The sequence below is a fragment of the Alligator mississippiensis genome, chromosome 5 (genome assembly GCF_030867095.1).
Source record: "Alligator mississippiensis isolate rAllMis1 chromosome 5, rAllMis1, whole genome shotgun sequence".
Classification (NCBI taxonomy): domain Eukaryota; kingdom Metazoa; phylum Chordata; order Crocodylia; family Alligatoridae; genus Alligator; species Alligator mississippiensis.
Genome location: NC_081828.1, coordinates 179,898,694 through 179,915,217, shown reverse-complemented (window position 1 = coordinate 179,915,217; position 16,524 = coordinate 179,898,694). Strand labels below are relative to the sequence as shown.

The window sequence follows — 16,524 nt, the reverse complement described above, 5'->3', positions numbered from 1 at the left end:
CCCCACTAGTCTCCCCTATCCTGATTTACCTGATATCAGGCAGCCATTTTAATCGATTTAACCTCCCCCTTATGCCGCCAGAAAATGCATTTAGTGTCACGTGTAAACAAGCCATGTCTTGTTTTTACTTCTCTAAATAGTGCCAGTGGACATCATCGAAAAAGGAGAACTTAGTAAAGCCAGGTCCCTTACACATTTGGGACATACTGTATTTCCTTAGCAGTACAGTTGTAATCACACTACGATCCTTATTTTTTTCCTCATTCCCTCCAACACTTTACTGGAGAAACAAAAAAACACTTTGTTCCCTGTAATAATTGAACATAACAGATTTGTATGGGGAGAATTACACTAGTACAATCCTGCAGAACTTTCTCCTGTGTCTTCAGTTGTGTCTTCAATAGTACATACTCTTTATTCCACAGTACACTCTGTTCTCTGCTCTTCAACCAATTTTCCAGCTACTTTAGAGCCCTCCTTAGATTCCCACATGTGTTTGAACTTCTGCCTGTGACTGCTCTCCACCAGGCAGATTTCCTTTGACCTGTGGATATGATCCTGTGGGGCTGTACTCTTAGCACCATTTGGTATTTGACAAAGAATCTGTCTCCTGCTTGAAGAGTGTAATCAGTCTTTTGCTATGGAAATTATTGTGATGCCATAGGTTCAGCACTCATGACTTCACTGCTGAATTAGATAAGAAGAAAAGGAATGTGTGTAAGAGAAAACCCTTGATTAAGTAAGTCTTTGACAATTGGTAAGTGTGTCAGTTGAGATAAACAACTAGTTCAGTTGGCTAGGATTTTTCCCTTTTAGAAGAAAAAAACAAAAAATAATAAAAGATAAAAATGGGTCTTGGATCTAAAGATCCTGATTTGAAGCAGCTTTTAGGTCACCCAGTTTCAGTCCCTAGTTTCCCAGAGCAGAAGCAAGCATTCCTGTTCATTTCCTTTTTATTATATTGGTTTGGCAGCAGTATTCCAGGAGAGCCTCCGTTTAGTGCTTCGTACAGGACACAGGGAGAGACCTTAATAGTTAGCATTGTCCAGGGAGAAGAGAGAGAAGCACAACATCTGAAAGAAGAGTCCTGGAAGAAGAACCCTTAGGTCTTCCTCCTCTTTTTGCTTTCTTTTCTAAGAAAGAGAAAAGATTTGCATGCTGATTTTTATATATACTCACGATCTTCATCACTTGATCACTTCTAGTACCAGCCTCAATTGTGAAACATGAAATTTCCACAAATATTTGAATTGGTCTGACCTGCTTTTTTCAATTTATAACCCTCCTCGTCTGTTATGCTGTAGAACTCCTTTAGCATATAACTAATTTCAGTTGTGTCAGAGTACCGCTTCCGCTCTCTTATGTTCTGAACTATCTTGTAACCATAATGTTCAGCTTGTCTCATTCGCTTGCTCTTCTTTCTGTGTATGCCTCATTCTTTCTTTGCTGCACTTGTTCTTTGCATTTGTTACAGAAATCAAAAGGAAAAAAATGCCAACAACTTAAGTATGTGGCTTCAGATCTAAGAGAACTTGTCTTGGGCATTTAAAAAACAACAACGAAAAGCAGCTTGCTTTGTTGCTTGCCTTGTTGCTTGTAAATACAGTAATCAAAGGAGCCCTGTATTTGTATATGCAACTATCTTCAATACCAGATTGCATTAGTCACTTGGGACACCTATACACATGCACAACGCCTGCTCTGACTTGTTCTCAATTGAGCAGATTGAGCAGACTTGAATAATTGAATCTGCTGGAACGTTTTAATTAGAATGCTCCAGCAGCTTCAGCATCCCTGCATTTCAAACTGGCAGCGGGGGTGCTTTAACTAAAACTCATTGAACAAGCTTTAATTAAAGCACCCCCACCATGATTTTGATGTGCAAGATGCTGAATACATGAGACGCTGTAGGCATTTTAATTAGAGTAGCTGCTGAGAGTCACTCTAATTAAAATGCCCTTCCCCTCCCCCTCCACCCCAGAGCACGTGTAAAGATGCCCATAAGGCCCCTCTACATATGCAGGTAAAGGCACAATGGGATCCTATGTGCTATCCAAACAATTGTGCCTCCTGCCACGCCACACATTAGATCCCATCCACATTAGATCTATCATTCTTTATTGCCAATGCACAGGGAGCCCAATCTCAGGCTGAGGGGCCCCGGAGGTGCATGAAACCCCCAGGGTTGGGAGTTCATGGCTGCCAAGTCTCCCATCCTCAGGGCTGCATGAAACAAGGAAGCATGCTGTCAGGACCTGGCAGCTGCAGGGTGCTACCAAGACCCAGAGTCAGCAGCTGCTGGGGCTGCGTCCCCTCAGTTGCAGGACTCCCAGCCCCAGGTGGGCACGGTGCACCCCTCAGCTGTGAGGGCTCCCAGCTGCAGGAGAGATCCTGCTACACATGCAAATTAAGGCTCACTAGTAACCAGCTATAAAGTTGGTACATATTTTTTAGATCTAACTTTATAGGTGGTTGGACTTTTTTATAGTGTGATAGGTATGTATAGCTGGTCTCAAGGTAATTGCACAATTAACCACTTAATTGCTTCATAACTGTAATGTAGCGTGGGACTTGATTAAGGTGGGGCTTAGGAGTCATTGTATATATGTGTATTGCACTTTAGGTGTATATTCCTTCCCCACCCACCCACCCATGTTGGACTTTTTTTTTTACTGTAAGTATGAAATTGGGAACAAACACAGGATCTTTAATGGCTAGAACAAGTTTCACTCTGAACTTTTTTTTAAATTGGTGTGTCTGGTTGCCAAGTTACAAAATGAGAGATTAATGATGAGGATGAATAATAATGGGATTTTTGTTTGTGACTGTCTGCTGTGTGGTTGTTTTACTTCAAAATTCAGACAGAATATCTATACTTATGTAGGGTTCTGATTAATTTCTGACTGATGCACGTTGAGAAAAGCACTGTTGTTTTGAAGAATTTTCATTAGATGAATATGACGGGGCAAGCCTGGGACTGGGTCTCGAGTTGGCCCACCCACCTGTCTCCATGGGGCAGTCCACCCAGTCTCACCTGCCATGACTTCGCTGTTCCCATAACTGGTGGAAAATGCGGGAGACCACCCATTACAGGCCCCAATTCCGGGGGGGGTGATATTCACTGCTCCGAACCTTCCCTACATGGTGGCCCACACCTTGCAGATGACATCATAAATTCTTGCTATACACCCGACCTAAAGCCGTACCAAACTCAGCCCTCATTATCAGGCCTCTTTCACATGCACATTCACACCACCCTCCTCTCACTAGGGCCTCTCACACTCCACCCCCTCTCACAGGGTCTCTTTCTCGCATCAACATCTTGTTCCGCCCTGCTCCCTCTTGGAGCAGGTCCCGTAGGTCTTGGGGCTTTATCCAGATCATGCCTTGGGTGGCAGACATACAGTCTCTTGGGTCTCTCCCACAACCCTCACCTGGGTAGTGGCCAGCCAGGTTCCTGACCTGGGCCATGCTTGCCCTGGCCACTCTCGGGGCAACTCTACATAAACATATATAAATATATACAAACACACACTGGGCCCCTGGCCCCACATACTGGCCTCCCACCCCTCTGTTCCCCACTCACTGGGGCTCCACCCTGCCCCTTCATGGGCTTGGGGTCTTACACCCCCAGGGCCTCAGGTGCCTTTCCTTCAGCGTGCCTGGCCCCATAGTTTGTATATTCTCCACTATATAGTGGAGGCTGAGGTTTTAAGATGCCCCTACCCACCAGGGATGTAACTGGCCTGGCATTTTCTGGGGGCTCCCATGCTACCAAGCCACCCTTCCCCAGCAGGGTGCAGTTTCAAGTCATACCCAGGACCAGGAGCCTCCAAACCATCCCCCGAAGCTCGTATCCTTACCTCCAAGGTGTTCCAGGAGCAGCTCAGTCTGATGTTGCCTCCTTGGCTGCTCCACCCAGACTGCTGCCTTTCTGGCCTATGTTTGAAAATGGCCACTGCAGTCAGCCACCTGGTGGCTGCCTGCTCCAGCCCTTAAAGTGATGAAGCGCTAAAGCTGCTCCGTCACAATGAAAAATCCCCTGTAAGCTTTATTTTCTGAAGTTGTTTCTTGCTTTCATCTACATGCTCAGTTATGTCATTTAACTTGGAATTTACAAAGATTTATGTTGGGTTCTTTGCTATTCTATTTAATACCATGTCTTGCTTGTCTGCTGCCTGCATATTACTGAAACAATTTTTTAAAGCTTTGGCTAATAATTTAAGTGTTATTGCATGTAAGAAAACTCCATGTCCAATATTGTTCTATGTAAGATAATATTTCATTTACATTCATAAAACATTCATGAGATCATGCTGTATTTCTTCTGCAGCACTTGAAGAAATAACTTGCATATGGAGAATGAGCCATGTGCTTGTTAGTGAGGAATTGGTTTGAACTCTCATGAACAGGAAGGAGAAGGTTGCATTAGATCATCTCAGTGCTTTGGAGAATAGTTTATCTGCTGAGATACAGTATGGGAATGCAAGAATTGCTCAAGGTGGGAAAGCAGGAGACACAAGTTGGTCCCATACCTGCAGTCTCTGCTGAGCTCCAGCCAGGGAGTAGAGGGGAGGGGCCAGGTCTGAGGGGAGCCCCGCCCAGCCCAGAGAGCTTGCTGGGATGCTGGGGAAGTCTGGTTTATCTTAAACCAGCAAGGAGTCTGGGGCAGACACTGTACAGACTGGTTTGAGCCAAGTCAGTTAAGTCTGATCACTTAAATCGGCTTAAGTGTAATGTGTGTCCCTATCCTTAAACTCATAAGGCTTTCAGTGGCCAGACACCATACATCTGGGAATTCTTTTAAGAATAATTAATTTCTGGGAAAAGGACAGGTTAACTCTGAAGAAGGAAAATACATGCCATTGTGTCAGTTGATTACTGCAGTAATCAATACATATAAAACCTCCTGCCTTGGATTGCTGTTTTCTGCTCAGACAGACTGACTGGCTATTGCCCAGATTCCATGGTGAAAGCTGCAGTATAAGCACCTGCATAGTCTGTGCTAACAGTAGAATAAGGACTCAGAGGCATAGCAGGTGGCCTGCAGTGTGACAGAAGCAGCTGTATGTGTGTGAAATATCTTGCTTGTGCATGAGGTTCTGCCAGATGGCAGCTCCATAGAGTTATCAAAAGGGCAGTAACTTTGAACGGAGAATAGTAGGTAGGGAAGATAGATGGTATCAGACATCTATGTCAGAGGTTAGTGTTGGGCCCCGTATCTCTTTTGCCTTTGGCATCCTCACTTGTTCTAACTGCTGCTGCCCATTAAAGATTTTCAAAGGATAATTATTGTCTTTGTTTGTCATTACAGAAGTGACACTGAAGGTCCATGTAAGTGATGCCACCACACATCAGCCAGTAACCGAAGCCTTTATCGAGATTTTTAGCAACCAGATTTCCATTGCCTCTGGAACCTCAGGAGCAGATGGCACTGCCTTCATCAAGTTTCAGTATAAGCTGGGCAATCAGCTGTTTGTTACTGCTAGTAAACATGCTTACGTGCCAAATTCTGCACCATGGAAACCTGTAAGATTGCCTGGTAAGAGATCTTTATTTTTGTTCTGAGGTAAGATTTTGCATCTAAAGGAAGTTATACAGTTTTGTATGTTTTTGTATGTTTAATGCTAATGGTTGCAATCCTGGGTGGCTGTTGGGGAAAAATATATGGGTAATTTGATAAACATAGTGATTGCTCTGATTGCTCGCCAGTGTGAAATCGTTTCTCTTTGTGGATTTCAGTCTACTCTTGAATCTCTTTGATGTGATGCTGAAAACATTTAACCCAATCAACACTAGCTTTTTAAAACTTTTTATCACTTCTGCAGTCCACCATCTGTAGAAAATAAGAAACATAGTTAACGAGTTTTCTGTATGGCAGCTCTATTTTGCAGTGTGCTATTTTGGCAGCTGCATTGTACCAGTACATTTTCCCCCTAGACTTTGACAGTAGTCCTTTTTTCGTCAGTTCTGTCCCAAGTCCAGCTATAGTCTTCTAGCCAGGTGCAAAAATGCCTGGTAGCATCTTGACACAACCACTTTTTCCAATAGGACAGATGCACATATATTTCAGAGAGAGAAGTATTATAATTTTTCATGTAAATGTCACTAAATTCTGTGGAAGTTGGGAATTGTTGTATTATCGCCATGTTCCAGAGGAAGAAACTGAGATGCGAAGAGGTTAAGTGAGTTGTCCAAAGTCAGACAGGAAATCTCTGACAGACCTGGGACTAGAACTGTTGTCTTGAGATTACCAGTCTTCTGCTTTCCCCACAGCAATATGCTGTTTGCTTACCTACCTTAATTTGCTTTAAAAAAAAAAGTTGGTCTCTTCCAAAACTAGAAACTTCTTTGACTTTCTTCTTTAGTTTTAGCAATCACTCAAGTGGCAGCTTCCTTAGCATTCTTTCCATATTTCTGAGAGCCTTAACTGATGTATAAATGCATCCTGTGGCACCAGCCTTATATCACTTACTTATCTTTAGAATACAGCTTTACTTACATAAAAAAGCAAAAATCTAGAACTCTTCGTTCAGAGATGATACCTTTTATTGGACCAACTGAGAAATTGCAAAAAAAAAATATCTTTTTTTCTGCAAGCTTTCCAGTTCACATGCCCTTCATCAGGCTCAGGGAAAGTTAAAGATGGTAAAAAGTCCCCATATGTAGGAAATAAACTTCATTTTTGCACAGAGGAAGCAGAAGCTGGAAATCTGTTCCTCTGGGTCCATGAGAGTGTCTTTGTGGGGTTGCTCTTTGTTGTGCAGATCAAGCAGGATTCCTTCCCTGTTGGTGTCAGATGGCAGGCAGGGAGATGTAGAAATCTTTCTTGCTGTTCAGCAATGAAGTTTATAATCCAGAATCTTTACTTACATGACATTTTTCAGCTATTGACTTTAAGGGAACAGAATCAAATGTAGTGCTGTTGTTTTGGTAAGTTGATGAAATTGGTTGAGCTGTACCTATATGCACACATTTCAAACAGGCCTCTCTCTTGGCAGATGAAATAAGATCACATTTCAGGGAACAAAAAGATTTCTTTGGCCTTCTGTCATTCCCCTATAGAAATCAAGAGGCATTTTTCCATTGAATTCAGTAGGACCGAAATCCACTCTTTTGTTATTTTTACCTGGAACTTAATACCTTTCCTGATTAATTATCTGCAACAAAGACATTCAAAAGCAGATTCAGAAATGCAAATTCAGAATATCTATTTCTTGATGTACTCTCTTAAAAGAGACGTTGTTCAGTAATTTAGGCTCCAAATATTGATGTTTGGGGGGAAAGGATTTTTTTTTACAAAACTTTTTAATGTTTGTATATATTTATATATGTGTATTGTTGGTGTTTACAACACAAACGGTGCAGCATTGTCAGTTCATCAGAACCAGGAAGTGAGGAACACTACAAACAAAAAGGGGATTTTGGTTCAAGCTGAATAAAATACTGAAAGTAAAAGAGCAGAACATCCAAGTTTAGTTGGATTGAGTGCAGTGAACTCTACCAATGCATACTCCTGCACCTGCAAGGGTTTCATGCAGGAATGGGTATGGTCCAAGATTTATTGTCTGTTTGCTTTTCTTCACAGACCAGATATATCATTTCAGGCAGCAGTATAGTGGGCTTATCATATATTGCAAAAAAACATGCCTGGTAAAGCCACATGCTAAAAAGCGGTATAACCACTGATGATGTGATGCTGCTGGAAGAGCATAAGAGCAATCATGGTCCTCTTCTCCCCTCTAATTTGGGTACAATTTAACTTTGTCTAAGTAGCAACTGAAATAATTTCCAGGACTTTCCGGCTTAATCAGTCAGTCCTTCTGTTTCAATTAAATTAGCTGCAAAGGAGAATATATGAAAAAATATTTAAAAAAAAAGAACAGAATAACAACTCCTCTCTAATTAACAGTTCATTTCTTGAACTACTACTACACGAATAATAGAAGATATTCTTGGCTGTCTAGGCATTGTTATCTTTATGTAAATTGGTGCTTTTTAATGACCTTGTAAATTGTCCTGAGCATGAAAGGTACTGTGTGATAAAATGCTATGCGTAATGCAGCCTTCTGCCTGCTGACCTATTTTAAAGTCCAAAAATTTCTGTCTCCTTCTAGTAGGACTCCACTAATGGTGGAGATTCAAAATTAAGGGAAGAGTCTCTTCTTTTGACATATCTTCACTTCTTTTTCTCATAAGTTCCCAAACAACTAACTTTTATTCTAGGCCATTTGTATGAGGAAATGTTAATGGTATTTACCCCTTGGCAAAACCCCCCAGGGCTGGCAGAGTTAAATATGATAAAAAGGAGCTTAAGCATATGAAGAATTAAAGCATGGCATTAAAAAGGACATTAATTAGTTTACTAGATGGACATGGTGGCATTGCCTGTAATAATAAAAAAAAGGCAGAAATGCTTAAGAAATCTGTTATGCATTTGAGGATAAAAACAGATGATGTATTCTAATGACATGATGATGAAATACTTTCCTTGCCAAAAGTTATTCAGGATGATGTTAAACAGCAGCAACTACAGCTAGCCACTTTTAAATGGGCAGGTCCAGGTAACTGGCTTTCAAGAGTTTTAGAAGAACTGGTTGAGGATGTCTCTGGGTCCAAGGTTCTCTTTTGAGCTAAACTTGGGTACCTATATATTTATCAATCTAATGTAGTCCCTGGGCAAAATAATGGAATGAATGATACAGAATTTGATTAATAAAACAGTAAAGCAGGGGAACATGTCTGGGATGGGTAGGTGGCAGGTAATTCTTATCAAAATAACTTGGGTCCCCTCTACCTGGTGCAGGTATTGCACAATTGGCTTGTAGATTGTGCAACTAAATGAAACCAGCTACACATGCAAAGTACCCGTCATGCCATAAAATTGTCCAAACAGCTGTAAAGTTAGACCTCAAAAAATGTATACTAGCTTGATAGCTGGGTGGTCTCCAGCTTTAATTTACATGTGTAGCAGGGTCTCCCCTGTAACTGGAGATGACCGTGGAGTATACCATTGAATACACCATGTTCAGCTGAGGCTGGGAGTCCCACAACTGAGGGGACCTCATCCCCAGTTGCTGCCAACTATGATCTGGCAGCACCCCACAGCTGCTGGGACCCAGAGTCTCACAGCTGCAAATGCTGGTTCCCAGCAGTGTACCTCCCATTGCTGGGACCCAGGCAGGGGTATGTGGAGCCCTTGGGGCTGGGAGATTGCATCTGCCTATGTCTCCCAGGCCTGGAATTGCATGGAGTCCCTGGGCCTGGGAGATCACAGCAGCTGCATCTCCCAGTCACAGCGGTGTGTGGGGAACCACTGCTGAAGGTGTTCCCAGCTGCAGGAGCCTGCTTCTAGGCAGTGCAGAGGGAGCCCAGGATCAGGCTCCTCCTACACCGGCGATAAGGTGCGATTGGATCTAATGTGCAATTCCATGATCACGCGTCCTGCCAAGCACACGTAGTATGGCTGGAGGTGTGATTGTACAAACTGCACATTAGATCCCATTGTGCCTTTACCTGTATGCATAGAGGGACCCGTAATATCTTTTTTTGACAAGCTTACTAGTTTAGTTAATTAGTCATAATGCTGGTAAAACGTACATAGATTTTTGTAAGGCATTTGAGTTGGCAATTTTCAATATCGTGAGCAACAATGATGATTTTCCATCACAGAAATACACATTAAAATGAGCTAAATGATATGTCTCCTTGTAACAGAAGTTAGGAATCACTGGATGTCTAGTGGGGTTCCACAAGGTCAGTTCTTGGTCCTTCATTTTTTAACATTTTTTGCAGTGCCTGGGTAGAAAACATAAAATCATTACTGGAGAAGGCTGTAGATGAGACAAGACTTAGGAGAGTGGTAAATGGTAAGATAGATGGGTCTCTGCGCAAGGAATCTAAATTGTTTGCTAAGTTCAGTGAAGGCAAACAGTTGAGTTTGTAATGGGTATGGGCCTGGGAATGAAGAACGATGGCCACACTTACAGGTAATGGAACTCTTATCCTAGAAAATATGTCTCTGGGATTATTGGATATAATTAGTGGAATAGAACAGAATTTGAAAGTGGAGGGCTCCTCAGTCTAGCAGACAAATGTATAAGAAGAAACAGTGGTTGTATAAGAAGAAACAGTGACAAATGTATAAGAAGAAACAGTGGTTGTATAAGAAGAAACAGTGACAAATGTATAAGAAGAAACAATTAAAAGATAAAGCACAATTTTTTAATGTACAAGGGCTGTTCAAAATGTATCAAGACTGATGCTGTAGGAAACAAAATATTTTATTTACAGGGGTTTCGGCTTAATCTCCTTCAAAATATACTCCTTCTACAGCTTGTTTACTTTTCATTCCATCCAGGAAGAGCACACACCAACTGCTGCAGCTTCCTTAGCCTGACGAAGGGTTTTTGAACCCGAAAGCTTGCTTAATAACTATTCTCCAACCATTTAGGTTGGTCTAATAAAAGATATCAAATTCACCCAAGGAACCTTGTCTGCCTATATCCTTAGACCAACATGGCTACAACCTAAACTCCTTCTACAGCCACACACTTCTCCCAACGTTTCTGCCATTGTTGGAAGCACCTCTGATAAGCAATTTGTGGAATTGCTAAAAGCTGCTCATTCGTATTTTGTTTTATGGTTTTCAAATCACAAAATCTTCTTCCTTTCAAGGTTTTTTTTTAGTTCAGTGGAGATAAAAAAGTTGCATGGGGCCAAATCAGGTGAATATGGAGGCTGTGGCACTTGTGGGGATACGGTGTTTGGTTAAAATTTAGCTAAAAATTGCTTCACAAGCTGTGCTGAGTGGGCAGGTGTGTTGTCGTGGTGAAACATCCAAGAGTCAGACACCCACTTTTCTGGTCATTTTTCTGGTCATTTCATTCCCATATCGCCAGTTAGAATTGAATGACATGAACTAACAGAAATTCCAGCTTCTGCTGCTATCTCTTGGACAGTCAGTCACCTATCATTTAGAACCAAACTGCGAACCGCTGTCACATTTAATCATTTTGTGATGTTGAAGGGCATCCGGAACGCTAATCACTTTTGACTGATGATCGTCCTTCTTTAAACCGATGATACCATTCAAAAACTCTTGCACGGCTCATAGTGTCATCACCAAATGCTATTTTAAGTAATTCAAATGTTTCACTTGCCATTTACCCGATTTTCATGTAAAATTTAATCCGCACACACTGTCCTGGGTACTTTGACATAACGAAAGGGGACGTGAGACACAAACATTCTTACTTCAACCGCTGGCCACAGAAAACTGGGGAAACACCAGGAGCTACAAACCTGTCCAAAGGAGTCCCAGCATGCCCAGACGTGTCCAGCAAAGCCATGCTCCCCACCCAATACTTTGTACCACAAATACACGTTCAGTCTCGATACTTTTTGAACAGACATTGTATTATGTAATTAGGCATGGGAACACCTTACTAAGGGTCATAGTAAAGTCTCCATCATTGTCTATTAAGCATAATTACAAGGCATTCCTTTTAGAAAAGTATCCACACTAGTTCAAGCACAGCTGTTTTACTGGAAGATTATATTAATATAAGAAAATCCTCTGGCCTGTGTTACAAATTATCATAAAAATCTTTTGTACCCCCAAAATCTATTGCTCCCTGAATTTGTCACGTTGAGTAATGATTATGCAAAAAGCACAAAAGAAGTTCAAAGGCTATTCATGTATTGTGGCCCAGCATGCAATAGAAAAAACATTGGCATGTATTCTTGTATTCAGCTCCCTAGGGTGCTTGAATTACATTGGCTTTCACTCCTGCAAATTAAATTACTGAAGTAAAAACAAACAGATTTTGTAATTGAACCCTTTAACACTACCTGTTATTTAGCTGTTTCACTGTGTTCCCTAAGCTAAAATTCTAGTTTGATATGCAGAATATTAAAAAGTAAATTCTTTTATAAAGTAGCTATAGTTTAAGTAATTATTGTGTGATTTATTAATGCTCACATGTGCTCATGGGGAATTTTTAAGTTAATATTTGTTAAACCAACACTATCTATATATTTCTCCTAATTTAAAAATAAAATTACTGCTCTTTAAAAAGTGCATGAGTGACTTGAAATGGATATCTAGAGTACAGATTTCTGATTTGTTACTATAAAGTTTTTAGAGGAATAATTCAGGCGGAGTTTTCCAAAGCACGTAAAAGTTTAAGGGGGCTTTGCTTTTGAAAATCTCTTCCTCAGATCGTGATAGCTCCAAAATGTGTTAGGCACTTTCCAAACACATGCACACATTCCCTGGCCTAAAAAATATTCAATCTACATGGAATTCCTCCTCTTTCCCTCTCCTCCTCCCCTCTTCTTCTTGCAGCCATGGAGTGGATGGAGAACTGCTCCTTATCGTTGTCATGATGTCAGGGCTGAAGTATGCTAAGTAGCTATGGTACATATCCCTGGTTCCCTAGGCAGAAGGGATTGGCATACAGGATATACTTTCCCTGCCCTTCCCCTCTCCCTCCCCCCAACTTCCCCTCCAGCATAGTGGGTATAGATCCCCTGCAACAGACTCCCTGCATATTACCCCTTTTCCATACTGTATTCTAGAATCATATTGTTTTGCTTCATATAGGAGTTGTCTACAGTGCTGAGGCAATATGCCCTGGCCAGAGTGTTCCAAAGTGTGCCCCACCCACTTGCTCCTACAGATAGACTTCAAACCCAGAAATAGGCTGAGTAAAGCTGCTTTGGGGCATCTTTAAGGTCTTAATACCTCAGTCTCTGCTATGCTTGTGTGCATGTTTGGTGTGTGCTTGGAAGCATTGTGGCTGAGGCTGGCTGCCATCCTGGCGTAGGCAAGCCCATAATACCTTTGTTACACAGAGGGTGGGTAGTCATGAGTTAGACTGGGGTAATTTTGCAGACAAATAAAAGGTCAGACTTTAGACCTACCAATGCTAACAGAGAAGCATCCCAATACTTTTACATTTCTTTACACCTAAGCATCTCAAGAGTTAATCCAGTCAGTGTCTCTTTAAGGTAAGTCATAGAAAAATTGATTTAAACAGAGGCAGAATTAGTGTATTACGTATGTCTACATAATGTCAGTGGGACTGGGAATAAAGATTCTTGACCCACAGTTCTCTGTTCCATAATCTGGAATATGCCTCTTCTCAAGTGCTTTCCATTTTAGAAGAGTCTGAAAGTGAAATTGTATTGTTTAGATCAGTGACAAATCACTCTGTCAATAAAGCGCATGGTGTATGACACAGATGGGTTCTTTTGTGAATGCAGACATTTGCTTTTCTGTAGCTACAGGAGTTTGGGTTGGCTGTTTCTGGGAGTAACAAGAAAATACCCTTTTTGTGTACGAGAATTATCTAAATCTAAAATCTTTCAAATGTGTTATTTTTTGTAAAAATTGAAAATATATCCCACTTAAACAACTTACCTTCCACAGTGTTTTCGTCACTGAGCCTTGGCCTTCTTCCTGAACGATCTGCTACTCTGATGGTCTATGAAGATGTAGTACAGATTGTCTCAGGGTTTCAAGGTAGGTTTGTTTCTAGAGGTTGACATTAGAATTAAAAAAACTATTTAAAAAAACAAAAGAATAGATGTCCCGGTCCCTTTCACTTTGCTGTTAAATTCACCCATTATGTTAGAATTTCCCTGGATGGTGTAAAGCCAGGTCCATGTCCTATGGCCTCACTTTAATAAATGTTAATTTGATTAATTACATCACTGATAGCAAAACATTCCTGTCTACTCAGCCAGGGAAATCATGTTAGGAACCTGTTACCAAATCAGTGAGCATTTCAGTACATATGGGCCTATCTCCTAACATTCCTTCTAAATAATTCTCAAAATTCTTTACATTTTGTTGTGCTGGCTAGAGAAAGTATTTTCTTTATTGGCTGCTTATTACATCATCTAACATAATTTCACCAATCTTCATTATTCAATTTCTGTTGGCCTAAATTGTTTACTGCTTATTACTTTTATTTTTTAATCTGAAAAATAAAGCCGGGGCAGGGAGAGCCCTTCACAAGGTCAAAATGCAAGTGAATATAGTGTTGTGACTTCTTAAAGCACTATCGTACATTGATTAATTCAACCACATGTCTGTTACTTGGGTGACATAAATTAACCCTATTTCTAATTTGTTAGAATAAATTGTTGTGCTCAGGTGAATCTCTTAATGAAGCTCTTAGATGCTCAAAGGAGCTCACTTTTAAATTAAAGCAAGGGTTTCTGCCTCTCTCTGGGTAACCCTACCTATGCATAAATTATGCAATGGGTTTTTTTTAATCTGATTTATAAATATCATCATCTTGGGCTATAGCAGAAAGTTAATGAACCATGGAGTGTTACTTTCTTTACTTGCCATAATCATGCAAGATGACCTTCTTCTTTTATCTGAGGGAATATTCCTGACATCTTTTTTATGAGTAGAAACCATCCAGACACAATAGGCTTTTCATTAGTGTGAACACTAGATATGACTACAACTGAAAAAGCACTAAACAGTATAACAGAGCTCTGTCAAAAAGAGCTGTATAACAAATCCAGCAGCAGTACATTCTGCACTTGGAGAGCTGACATTATGAATCTAATTTTGTAAATTACTTGGCCTGGAGAAGACGTTGAACCACAAGGGGCTCTATCAGATAAACTATGAAATACTGGTTAGAATATTACTCTATTATTGTGACATATTAAAGATTCCTGTTCTATTGAAAGTTTGCTAACATCATACAGTTCACCATACAACTACATTTTTTTCCCCTGCAAAATCCAGAATCTAAAAGCTTTACGACACTCCTTTGGTATTTTCTAAATCAGAAATAAAGTTGGCTTGTTAAATGATGTTAATGCAAACACTATCTGCCACAACCCGTCTTGCTTCTATGAATGAATGTACACAGCTACCCCGTACTTCCTTTAAATTAGAATGATATACCTGAAGTACAGGAAAGAGGTGTTGTATTATCCAAAATATTACAGACCCTAAGAATTGGCTCTCAATTCTCTCTCATACACTCACTCAGAGGAAAAACTGTTTACATGAATTATCCTCCCTCCTTCTCTTAGGATAACAAGAATATTTCCTTCTCCCATACACTCTCCATCCCATAAAATATAAGACCCAACTCCTATATTTGTTACAGTAAAAGAAATGAAGAAAAAAAAAAAAAAAGAAATCCTACCAAGACTCACAAATCCTCCGTCACAGCTCGTATGGCCTGATTGTTCTCATACTTATACCAGTTGTATTTACATCAGTCACTTCTGAAGAGTGTATCAGGATTCACTCCAGTATAAAAGTGAGAGCAGACCTAGGCTCATTAAGACTCCACACAGACTTGGGAATCCTGGTGTCTAGAGCCCTGATCCCATGGATGGAAGATCCTACACTGTGCAACAGTTACCAGTGCCACTGAATAATTGGCAAGGTGTACAAGTAATTATATTTGAGAAGCTTGTCAAAACCAAGTTGGCTGATTCCATTCTCATGGTAACGGTACAGTCCACTCATCCTCTCAAAGCCATTGTGAGGTTGAAACTTGGCAACCACAGACACATGCAGGCTGTGTAGGGTCAGGTCATCTAGAAAAGGTGAAAAATACCAATTTTTTAACAAGCTGGATTTAGGACTCAATTAATCAAAAGTAAAGATATCTCTCCTCCACTAATGCATAGGTAATGCATTTCTTACAGTGACCTCCTTACAAAAGTGCTTGGGGTTGATTGTGCTTCATATGTTTTACATAGACTGAAGCACAATCACCAGTGTTATTCCTTCCTGTATTATACTAAGTTTTGGCTTTGTAGTCATATTAAGGATGGCCACACACCAATTCAAGTGTGGTACCTATAGTTTTCAACAGCTTCCCCAGTCCACCAGTTTCCTTGAGGTGTAAAGGCAATGGCTTCTATTCAGTGTGCTAGCACCTGCAGCAATATAGTTAGTCAGTTTGCTGACATGGGTGTTTGTAAGGTTCAATAGAGTATAGGTTCATTTTAGGAAGAATCACACCTTTACAAGGCCCAGAAAACTGATTTCTTTACTTAAATCTTTCTAAGGTCAGAAAGATAATTCAAGAATAAAAAACATTGAAAACATCAGCTCCCAATAAGGTAGCTTACTCACCTTTTATATACTCAGGGTATGGACACAGGGATAAGCACAGATAAGCAAGCACATTATAAATTTTTGCCTTGGTTTATTTCATAGCACTTTCTGCATTTAGACCAGTTGTGCTCAACCTTTTTGGCTGGTGGGTTAGAGGGCAGTGCCCAGACTGTCCATGGGCTAGATCTGGCTGACGGTCCTGATTGGGCATGGGGCAGTTGCGGCAGGGCCCCATCCAAACACACAAAGACAGCATCCCAGCTCCAACCTGGCCCTGCAGGGGGAAGGGGTGAAAGAAGGCTTGAGCCAGCCACACAGGGGGAAAGGGAGTGTGGCCCAGCCCCATCCAGCCTGTGGGGAGGGGCCTGGCCTGGCCTGATCCAGGTGTTGCAGGGAGTGGGGAGGGGAAGGGG

At 41.0% G+C, this 16,524-nt stretch overlaps 1 protein-coding gene across 4 annotated transcripts in view; it reads left to right on the top strand.

The window, feature by feature from the left end:
• FAM171A1 (family with sequence similarity 171 member A1) overlaps positions 1-16,524 on the top strand; it is a 130,301-nt gene that overhangs the window by 72,778 nt on the left and 40,999 nt on the right. For 2 of the 4 annotated variants that reach the window (XM_019498013.2, XM_059729044.1), the window contains exons 2-3: positions 5,315-5,542; positions 13,436-13,528. In XM_019498013.2, the coding sequence (XP_019353558.1) occupies positions 5,315-5,542; positions 13,436-13,528 (321 nt within the window). Of the gene's footprint in view, positions 1-5,314; positions 5,570-13,435; positions 13,529-16,524 lie in introns of those variants that run through there. The other 2 variants (XM_019498015.2, XM_019498014.2) reach the window with 2 other exon arrangements.